At 52.8% G+C, this 11,353-nt stretch overlaps 1 protein-coding gene across 1 annotated transcript; it reads right to left on the bottom strand.

The window, feature by feature from the left end:
• Positions 1–59: 59 nt before the first annotated feature.
• ANKRD2 (ankyrin repeat domain 2) lies at positions 60–10,112 on the bottom strand. Its single transcript, XM_047073243.1, is given in 10 exon segments — positions 60–322; positions 1,135–1,233; positions 1,340–1,438; positions 2,624–2,722; positions 3,052–3,150; positions 4,882–4,989; positions 5,105–5,263; positions 6,085–6,186; positions 9,917–10,018; positions 10,020–10,112. Coding segments are annotated over 10 exon segments (1,095 nt in total). The 5' UTR covers positions 10,098–10,112; the 3' UTR covers positions 60–172.
• Positions 10,113–11,353: the final 1,241 nt, after the last annotated feature.

The raw sequence follows: 11,353 nt of genomic DNA, 5'->3' as shown, positions 1-11,353 counted from the left end.
CAAACATCACAAATAGCAAAAACGACTTTTTTTTTTTTTTTTTTTTTAATTGCGGTAGCTTGTGGGTGCCCGGGTCGTATGCAGAAGGATGGCAGGGTTGTCAGCTCTGGGGGCCATTACTGTGATCCTCTGGCTGTACCCAAGGGACAGCCCGGGTGCCAGGGGCAGGTGTTCACTGGGCTGGCACAGGCTGGGGGGTCTCCTGCACACTCTCAGCAGGACCCTCCAACCCGTTCTGCTCTGCCCCTGGCTCTGGGTGCTCCAGAGCCTGCCGGGTGTCAGCCTGCCACAGCTGCACCAGGTCCGTGGGGGTCTTTCCTGCCTGGGGGAACCAAGAGGAGATGCCGTCACTGTTCAGAAGTTTGTACCAGGAGGCGCCCTCATCTAAACCGGGGCTTCCAACTGGACGCACTTGGCAGTGTCTAGAGGTGGCTTTGGTTGTCACCATCAGGGGAGCGGAAACTACTGGCATATGGTGCACAGAGGTCAGGGATGCTGCTTTAAAAGCCTCCAATACGCAGGACAGTCCCCACAACAAGGAATTATCCAGCCCCACTTACCAATAATGTTGTGGTTGAGAAGCCCTCATCTACTTCCTCCCCACATCGTCCTGACTTTCCCATTATCTCCTTAGCCTTTCTTGAGGCAGGGGGACCTTCCCATTCCCCCCTCTTTTGCTATTGCACTGGGCCCCAAAGAAGAGCTTGGGCTAGGGGATATAGAACCCTCGGAGAACTCCAGGCCCGCCAGGCCAACACAGTGTGCTAGCAGTGGTTGCGCCAACCAAGTGCTTAGTTAGGTTCCTTCTAGCTCTGTCCCTCCATGATTTTGGCCTCCCTGGGCCTGGACATTAGGACTTCCTTGCATCTTTTGGGAGGGGGCTTTGGGAAGTCCTCTTACTGCCCCTCCTGGCCGTTTCTCTGCACTTGCACTCTAGACAGAGACAAGCGTAAGAGCGAGTTGGGAAGGTGGGTGGTCCTCAAATCTCCAGGGGCCCAAAGAGACCTTCCACTGTGAGGGTGCTCCAAGGGCAGGCTGAGTCTTGCTTGGCTCTGTATTTCCTCCAAGTTCTTGGCACAGAGCCTGGGGGAGTCATGCACACTGATTACTGAATCTGGGAAGGAATGAACTTACCAGGTTCTTGGTCATCATGTCAGCCCCATGCAGAAGCAGCAATTTGATGATTTTGTAGCGGTTGAGCCTCACAGCATCGTGCAGGGCACTGTCCCCTTCCTAGAGCCAGTGTGATACTCAGTGTGGCCCATGGGGGCGTGTGGGAGCCCTCAGGCTGCCTGCACACCCTTGGGGTGGCTGAGCAGAAGGGAAGCTGGACACTCACTCTGTCTTTGGCATTGATGTCCATGCCCAGGGACAGAAAGTGCTGCACAATCTCCACCTGCCCCGTCCGGACTGCCACATGCAGGGGGGTACTCAGCAGCTGGGTGGGGAGGAAACAGGAACTGCTAGCTTAAGGAGCCTGGACTGTGGTGCCTCTGGGAAGGGAGGCTGTCCTAATTCCAGCCTAGTCCCTTCCCTGAGTCGTAGTGTCAAGGCCTGAGCCCTGGAGGGGCTGGGAATGCTACAGTTTCCACCATCTTATCCAATGGTTTAACTCTGAAGTATTTCATGCCGCCTTCTCTGGGAAGCCTTCTATGGTTCCTCTCTCACCCAGCTGTGAGCAACTGCTTACTCCTCTGCCCTTCTTTTAATAATTATAATAGATGTGGGGTACTTGGGTGGCTCAGTCGGTAGAGCATGCAACTCCTGATCTCGGGGTTGTAGGTTTGAGCCCAATGTTGAGTACAGAGATTACTTTAAAAAAATCTTAGGGTCACCTGGGTGGCTCAGTGGGTTGAGCATCTGACTCTTGATTTCAGCTCAGGTCATGATCTCACGGTTTGTGGGATGGAGCCCTGCGTTGGGCTCTGTCCTGATGGTGTGGAGTCTGCTTGGGAATCTCTCTCTCCCTCTCTCTCTCTGCCCCTTCCTGGCTCTCTCTCTCAAAATAAATAAACTTAAAAAAAAAAAAAAAGATGCTCCAAATTGTTAAAAAAAATAAATAATTATACTAGATGCCATTTACTGAGGGATGACCATGTATTAGGCATGGCAGAAGCTTACAAAACATCAGCCTTATGCTGAATAAATAATTTACATACACTTTCACGTCTAATTATATAATAATTTTGTAAAACATTTGACAGATAATAACATAGGCTCAGAGGCTGTCTTGAACCTATCTGTCACTTGTTCAAGGATATACACAAAGGAATGAATAAACAGAAAAATGGTGGGTGAACAGATGAATAAATGAATGGATGGATGGACAGATAAATAAAGGATGATAAAGAATTGCATGGATGAACACATCCTGCATCTTTTGAGTGATCCCAAAGCCCCCCGATAGTGGATTTCTTCTCTTCTCTCCTGCCCTTCTGCTCCCATCCCCAGATGGTGGTCCCCAAGGACCTACAGTTGATGGCAAGGACCCCTCCCTGGGCTCTGCAGCCACTCTAGAAACCAGACCAGCTCACTACCCTCCTGCCCTACTGGGCTTTTCTGTTCTCTGCTTCTTGCCCTCCCCCTCCAGCTACCCTAATATCTGTGAGCATTATTGCCCCACCTTATCTCTTATGTTGGTGTCTCCTCCTCGGCTTTGCAGGAGTTTTACCACCTCCAAGTGGCCCCCACGGCAGGCCCAATGCATGGCCGTGCAGTCCAGCTAGAAGGGAAAGATGGGGCTTTAGGGAAGAAAGGAGCCTAGCGGAAAGGACCCCAGCCAAGAGGGTGGGAGGAATCGAGGGAAAGAGGGCAGGGAAGGGGCTGGGGCATGCCTATGCCTGGGCTATGGACCAAGCAGAGCAGGAGAACCCTCAGGTCCATGCCAAATTAATGAAGGGTGGCCCCAGGTCATACAATCTGCTAGAGATGAGGCCTGGCCCCTGAGGAAGCATGAGTGTCTTCCAGGTTGGCACAGGTTTACGGGAAGAGGGGGTCTGTTGGTGCTGGGCCTACCTCCTACCTCCCGCCCATACCTGCTCTATAGCTCACCCGATCCTGGAAGTCCACAGTAGCCCCACTCTCCAGAAGCTTCTCCAGGATCTCCATGTGGCCTTCCAGGGAAGCTCGATGCAATGCTGTCCGGCGGAACTGTCCCCAGAGAGACTGTCAGGGCCTGATCTCTGGCCCCAGGCTAAGACCCAGGACTTAACCCTGTTCGATTCTGACCCCTATGCTCGGTCCCCCTATCTTCCATGTCCTGCCAGCTCTTTCATGTTCTATCTAGACCAGCTGTGGAGCCCTCTAATGCCCTGGGAACTCTGACCTTCTCAATGTGCCCTCTCCCAAGCATGTCACGCTGGGCCTTGGCACAGGCTGTTCCCTCTGCCAGGAATGCCTATTTTGCCCTCACTTCCTGTGAGTGCTTGATGAATTCTTGCTACTCCTTCAAGAGGCAAGGCAACTCAAGTGCCATCATCTTGAAACCTCTGGGCCAGAGCTGTGCCTTGGGTGACCCAGAGAACCTTCCATGGTGAGAGGGTGTTGAAAGGCAAGCCAAGCCTTACTAGACTCTGCTTCTCCTCAGTGCCTAGCCCAGGGCCGGAATGAGCAGGTGCACACAAATGACTGATCCAAAGAAGGAACGAGTTTCAGCAGTTTGCTTTGATCTTTTGAAACACTCAAGCCATGGGGCATATCTTTCCATAGTCTAAAGATCTGGCTATACACCAGTCTCCCTCTACCCTCAACCCTGGTCTTCCCTTTTTTGCAAACCCCCCTCCCCCCGCCTCAGCACCTGGTACAGTGCTCAGGGACAGGAGGTGCTTGGATGGACCCAGAGGATTCAGATTCCAGAGTCTAAAGAATGGAAAGGCCATGCAGTCTAAGCCCACAATGATACAGGCTGAAGGGAGTGACCATAAATTTGCTTAATCCTGGGATATGTGTGTGAAAGAGCACCGTACCAAGTGTGAAAGAGGCAGTTTTCAGGGAAAACAAAACGAAGTGTGATGGATGATGGAAATGTTTTGAAAATTGTTGTGATGATTGCACAACATGGTGGATGTAATTAATGCCTCTGAATTGTGCACTTAAAATGGCTAAAATGGGGGCGCTTGGGTGACTCAGTCAGTTAAGCGTCTGACTTCGGCTCAGGTCATGATCTCACATCTCGTGAGTTCGAGCCCTGTGTCGGGCTCTGTGCTGACAGCTCCGAGTCTGTAGCCTACTTCAGATTCTGTGTCTCCCTCTCTCTCTCTGCCCTTCCCCCGTGCATGCTCTGTCTCTCTCTCTCTAAAAAATAAACATTAAAAAAAATTAAAATGGCCATTTCATGCTATATGTATTCCACAATAAAATAAAAATAATTTTTAAAGGGAAGCATATTATATAATGCAACACAAAAATAATATCATTTCCTAGTATGTGCTTTATAGTTTTTTCCTTCATCCAGTAATGACTTATTAAGGCATTAATATTCTGTTTGATCCCCATGACATGCTCTGAGGGAAATAGGCCATTTTATAGGGAAGGAAACTTAGGCATGGAGAGGTAATGAACCTAGCAATGGTCTCATAGCTAAGGTCCCATACAGATGGGATTTGAGCCTCAAATTCTTCGTTTTGTCTTTTTAAATTTAACTCTATTCCTCTTTCTTCCCTAAAGGACCACCTGACATTTGTTTCCTTGGAGGTGGTTCAACTTGAAAAGGGCCTAAAGATTTAGATAAGTTCCCACACGGGCAAGAGGGCATCCCAAATCTTCTAAAGACCCCTTTCTAAAGGACACCCAATGCCTGTTCTCAAACAGGTCCACAAGTGGGAGGGGTGGGGGTGGCAGCTCTGAAAGGGAGGCAGGCACAGGTGCAGGTAGGACTATCACCTGATCACAGGTGTCCGGGGAACCCCCATCGGCCAGGAATTTCTCAATGACCTTCATTTTCCCCTCCACTGCCGCTTTCAGGAATGTCTCCTCGTCCACAGGTCCAGTCTGGAAGGCATGAATCTAGTCATGGAGGGCTGCTCTGTAGTGATCAGAGATCCCCTGCCCACCCCCACCCCACCCCTGACAACACAGGTGTTTCCCCCCGCCCCAGGACCCTTACGATCTCCTCAGGCTCTGGAGGTGGCTCCTGGGGGGCAGTCAGTGCTTCCCGCTTTTTCTGCTTGCGTTTTTTCCGCAGCTCGATGAGGTTCTGGATCCCACCCACATCGATGATCTCCCGCCGAAGGTCTAGTGATGTCTTGCGCACACGCTCTTGACCCTGCATGGAGGGGGGTTCATCAACCCCCATGCTGGGGGCTTGGGGACCCTGAGCTGAGCTGGGGGAGGAGGATGGGGAGAGCTTCTCAAGGGAGAAAGAATCCAGGACTAGAAGAAGCAGATGAGACAGGGACACAGATGGCTCAGATCAGGGGACAAGGGGAGACTTGAGGGGACTGCGTAAGAGCTACCAGCTTCAAGGCTTCACGTAGGTGAAGGGTAGGATGAGAGAATCTCAGAGGCAATCCTTAGCCCAGGCCTTCTGAGCGGAGTATGAATCCTCAGCTTTCCTTCCATGCAGTTTCATTTGTGTGTGTGTGTGTGTGTGTGTGTGTGTGTGTGTGTGTGTTTTATGATAAAAGTAATACATGATTAATATTAAAAAGAAATACAGAAACATAAGAGGTATGAAGAGAAAGCCCTTCTCTCCCAGAGGTAAATTCTAGTATGGCTTGGTTGATGTCCTTCCGACAAGCATCCTATGGGATCATCCTCCACAATACTGCTTGGGAAACCGTTTTTCTCTTATGAGCACGGAGATCTCTCCAATCCGCACACGCAGTCTCCCTGAGCCCCTTAACACCTGCATGGTGCCTGCGGTAGGGCCACTCAATAACTTGGGGCTTCCAAAATAAATTCCCTGGGATCTTGTACACATGCAGATTCTGACTCAGCAGGTCTGGGGTGGGGCTAAGATTCTTCATTGCTAACATGCTCCCAGGGGTGCTGAGATGCTGGTTCTCATACCACACTAGGAGCAGCAAAGCCCTAACTGCCTGTCCTGTCCCCTAAGCACAGAGGTTGGGTTCTCCTGACACTTACCTTAACCTTTTGTAAGGCCAGACTCGGAGCCCCGTGGTGCTTCTCATCCTCCAACACCAGCATGTCCATGGGCAGCTTCTGCTGGGCCTTTCCTAGGAGTTTCTGGTGAGCCAAGGAGAGGACATGCTCCAGGACCTGCCCTCAGCAGGCCAGGGAGGCAGGGAGCCTCTCTCCCAACCCACTCCAAGGGCACCCTACGGACCTCCTCCTGTGTGACCCCAGATCCCTTCCATGCCCCACTCCTGACTGGAGAGCCGCAGGCCAGAGCAGAGCTCCCCATAACTCCCCAACCCAACCCTGACCCCAACCTCAGCTCAAACACCTGTCTCCTGATGGTTGTGGGTCCTCAGCAAAACAAGTTTAAGGGTTACTGGAATGAGTTTTCATGAAATTAAATATATTCAGTTTTTAAAGCACTGAGATGATGGTGATTTTACTTTGCTGGCATTAAAAATTCACTGTGGGGGTGCCTGGGTGGCTCAGTTGATTGAGCGTCTGACTTTAGCTCAGGTGGTGATCTAATGGTTCTTGAGTTCAAGCCCCACCTGGGGCTCTCTGCTGCCAGCACAGAGCCTGCTTCGGATCCTCTGTACCCGGCTCCGTCTGCCCCTCCCCCACAGGCACTCGCTCTCTCTCTCTTAAAAATAAACATTAAAAAATTAAAATTTTCACATTGATGAAATAATTGTGGTAAGAGTTGATAGTTATTTTTTAAATAGATTCACATACCAATAAAAAATTTTGGTAACTCTCTGTTAGATACCAACTTTTTTTTTTTTTTTTCTCAGATTTTACCACTTCATGATATCCTGGAGCTGGAAACCTGCTGTTCTCAGGGAGTCTGAGGGATGGGAGTTACACCTTCACTTTTCACTAGCTTTCACTTTAAAGGGACTCTTAGCATTAACCTTATTCTCATTGTAATTATAGGGGTGAAACTCCTGCCAAGTCTCCTCACCATTTGTATCTTTGACTTGCCTGGACCACTTTCTCATGGCCTCCTCTTGTTTTCAAGGAAACCACTTTTTGTGAAGTGCTGTACCGCTATCTCTGAAGGCCTGTGTGCCGGGAACATTCGCCCAGGTTGGAGGATGCTGAGTCCAGATGGGGAGGAATGGCCACCCTCACAGAGCTCTCAGCTGCCTTTTGCATTTGCCACTGAGCTCCGGTATTGTACTCCTCAAGAGCGGTTTTGGGCACTGATTTCCCAGCTCTTCATTGGGGAGGTCCTGGTGCCCCCTGGCTTCTCCTTTCCGCGTTGGCTTTACATAGTTTGAGGTGTCCCGGCGCCGGCCTCCCCTGAAACACTGTATCTTCTTCCAGGAACGAGGGATGACCTCGGGCTGCGGCTACTACTGGTGGGGTCTGGCCGGGTCCCACTGTCAAGAGGGTGGGCTTGGGTCTGAATCATCTTGGTAACCCTAGTCCCTGTGACAGGGCCTAGCATATAGCAGGTACTCGGTGAATGTTTGGAGGATAAATGAATGAATAAGCAAGTGGATGATGACAGGTGGGCTCAGCAACTCTGTCCACCCCGAAGTCCTCAGTGATGACATGACCCGATATGCTTCCCACAACAGAGCCCCAGCCACAGCCTCCCGGGCTCTCCTTCTCCTCCCACGCCAAGAAAGGGGTGCAGACTGCACAGAGGCTCCCCTCTGAGGACCTTGCTGGGCTGGGGCCTGGCGGGAACAACAACGGACTCCCATGCTCACCCTTGCCTTACCCCGACTCTACAGTCCCTTGCTTCAGATGTCTTTGTGGGCTGACATAGAGTAAGTGCTCAGTAAATGTTTATTGAATTGGATGCTGGTTGGTGAAATACAACAGAACAAACTCCTACCTTACTTCATAGATGGTTTTACAGATCAAATGAAAGAAAGCCTGGACAGTGCTCAGCATGGTGCCTGGCACGTAGGAGGCACTTGGTGGGAAGGCGGGCTCTGTGGGTGCCCAGTGTCCTGACAGCCTGCTGCTATATTTGTTGGGTGAATGAATGGACGAAGGCTGCTCCGTGTCCCCTTGCTGAAGGTCTCTGTGTCCAGCGGCAGCCCTCCAGAAATGGCATGACTCACCTGCCTGGCGCCGGGGGAGAAGCGGCATTCCTGGAGATCCAGGGGTGCCCCAGCCAAGACTCGGCAGTGGGTTTAGCCCAAGCCCTTCCCCCACAAACTTGCCACCATTGCCCCTCGTCTCATCTCTTCTTCCAGCAGAGTCCTGGTCCTTCCCTCTTCCTCACCCCCCTTCAGTCGCTCCTGTTTTGAACCAAGCCTACCTCTGAACTGATTGGTCTCCTCCCTCCCATTCCTGTTAGGGCCAGTCTTTCCCCTCCAACATGTCCTTCTCAGGCTGTCAGAGCTGCCTTCCTAAAATAGGTCAGATGGTGCCACTTGCCCTCCCTCAGCAACACTTAGTGGCTCCCCACTGCCCAAAGAATAAATATCTTTCCCAGGGCCCCCTCTGGTTTGTGCCCAGTCTTAACCCCTTCCTACTACCAGACTTTCTCAGGACAGTCCCACTGTCACTCACCTGAGCTTCAGTGCCTGTCTTTTCCTAAGCCTGAATTTCCTCCCCTCCTGATCTCTGCTGATGAGCCTTGAAGGCCCCACTCAAATGCCATCCTGCCCCTAAGAGTTCTTGAACACCCATGGTCAGAACGACTCACCCACCTTTTGTGCTCTTTCGCTTCTGACTGAACACCCCTATTTCACCGTGTCTACACTCTGCCTGTTTCTTTTTTTTTTTTTTTTTAATTTTTTTTTTCAACGTTTATTTATTTTTGGGACAGAGAGAGACAGAGCATGAACGGGGGAGGGGCAGAGAGAGAGGGAGACACAGAGTCGGAAACAGGCTCCAGGCTCTGAGCCATCAGCCCAGAGCCCGACGCGGGGCTCGAACTCACGGACCGCGAGATCGTGACCTGGCTGAAGTCGGACGCTTAACCGACTGCGCCACCCAGGCGCCCCTGTTTCTTTTTTTTAAAGTAGGCTCCCTGCCCAGCGTGGAGCTCAACACGGGGCTTGAACTCACACCCCTGAAATCAAGACCCGAGCTGGGATCAAGTCAGACACCTAAGCAGCATGAGCCACTCAGGCTCCCTAACTGCCTGTTTCTTAGTGGACTGTGCGCCTGATGGATGTTGGCTAAAATCAATGTGGGCTTGGTAAGGAGGCAGGGGCTGGCCTCACTGATTCTCTTATTCCTCCCAGCACCTGGCACTTGGCAGAGCACTCTTAAGTCGAGAATTAGTTTAAATAGAATGAAGAGGAGACAAGCCTGCACCCTCCTCCCTGCCCCCCCCCCCCAATTTCTTTATCCCAGAGAAAATGGAATTGCCCAGAGCCACATGCTCCACAGGCCTCCCCAGGTGGGGCTGGTATTCCTGGGAAAACCCGTGCTTCCTTTCCCAGCACCCTTCCTCACTCTGCTCCCAGTCTCTATTCTGTAGGGACCAAACGCTGGAGTCTCTCCCATCCCAGCCTCCCACCCAGCAGCTGTGGGAGATCTCCAGGCCCCACACTCCCACACTCCCAGACAGCATCTCAGCTGTCCCGCTCTGTGCAGCCCGGACCACCTCCTCGAGGCCTAGGTGTGTGGCAGGGTCTCGGGAACCCCGCGTGGCTCGCCCACCCTGCGGTCTCTCAGTTCTTGGGGTTGAAGCCTCAGTCACCCACGGCTAGCAACCTCCTCCACCGGGAGCCCACTGAGGCTGGAGTGGAGCCATTGGGCCGCTGGGGACACCTGCCCTCCTTCCCACTACAGATGTGGTGGCCCTTGACAGTAGAGCTGGATCTCCTTAGAACCCCTTGGGTCCCCACACCTGTGCCTGTACCTCATTCTCCTCCTCCTGTGCCAGCCGCTCCTCGATAAGCGCTGTGGCCCTCTTCACCGCCTCAGAGCCCTCCTCAGAGCCCTCCATGGTGCCGTCTATAACCAGCCTCTGCAAGCCACAGGGCCTCAGGGGCTTTATAAGCCAGGGTACCCACCCCCACCCCGCTGGGCGCCTTTGCCATGAGCTCACCGGCCCAATTCTCCACCTGCCTCCCCCACCTGTCACCTTCACCCCGGGCAGCCCCAGGGAGCTGGGGGAGGCAGGGACAGTTTGCCCACCCCCCCCACCCCCTTGCCTATTAGAGCTGAAGGGCCCAGCACCCCAAGAGCGGGGCTGCAGGAAGGAGCCTGCCCAGCCTCTGTCCTAAGTGCTTGGGTAGAGCTGAGCCTTAGCCAGGACAGCTGGGAGGCACAAAGAACCCGCTGGCTTGCCCCTAACCTTGATGGCAGTGCCACCTGCTGGATGCCTGGAAACTGCCCAGCCAGTACCAGTGAGGGCAACTGAAAGCCAACGGTGCGGACCCAATACAGGCCTGTGTCCCCAGCTGTCCCGGGAACAGACCCTGCTTGCCCTGGGGTGAGGCAAACTCTGTTATGTCTGGGCTGGAGTGTCAAGGCGATGGGCAGGAGTGAGAGCAGATGCCTCCCCCTTCGCCTGCAGCTCAAGCAGGCCTTTGCCTCTTTGGGGCCCCACAGCGCCCCCTAGCGAGACATCACTGTACGTGGCTGCATGTCCATTAGCTTCGGACAAACCTTGACCCATCTGTCTGTCTCAGGAGGCCTCTGCAAAACTGAAAAAGTCTTGCTTCAAGAGGGGTTTCAGGAAGCCACCCGAAAAGGGCCAGAGTACAGTGCCAAGCCCAGTTGACGAGGACACCATTTCCTCCCAGTTTCATCAGGCCACCCTGACCGAGGTCCAGCCATGCTTGCTGAGAAGGAGAACTGTCAGTGGAGAAAAAGCAGACCTGAACTTGCTCAGCTCCATACCTAGAACTGTGGGAGTGAGCCCCGGGTCGTCCTGACCCAGGATTAACCTGCCAGTGAGCCACAGACGCCACCAGTTCTGTAACGCTCAAGCGGCTTGCCCTTAGCTAAGCCACCTGATCAAAGGTCCCCCTCCGACTAGACGCACACTTTTCCTGAAGGAAGGACAGGCACTGGCTGCTTTTCCTCTCTGGTTCCCTTGCTGGCAAGCTGACAACATGCTCATAACCTAAACTGGTCAGAGATTTTTCTTTCCCATTGCCGAGGGCGCAGTGCAGCAGCCCTAGGATTTTCGCACACACCTCAGTCCTGGGGGGCTGGCCGAGGGGCTGGGGCGGGCAGCCGGCACCCTCCCGTGTGCCACGGGAGCAGACCCGCGGATTACTAACGCCACCTTCCTGAGATGCTGCCTCTGCTTCCAAAGCACTTTCACATCCATTATCCCATTTAATCC

The sequence above is a fragment of the Lynx rufus genome, unplaced genomic scaffold, assembly GCF_022079265.1.
Source record: "Lynx rufus isolate CCGP_SWC_20201006 ecotype Redwood Valley unplaced genomic scaffold, mLynRuf1.p SCAF_11, whole genome shotgun sequence".
In the NCBI taxonomy this organism is placed as follows: domain Eukaryota; kingdom Metazoa; phylum Chordata; class Mammalia; order Carnivora; family Felidae; genus Lynx; species Lynx rufus.
Note: the sequence above shows the minus strand (reverse complement) of the source record. Positions and strands in the feature narration are given on the sequence as shown.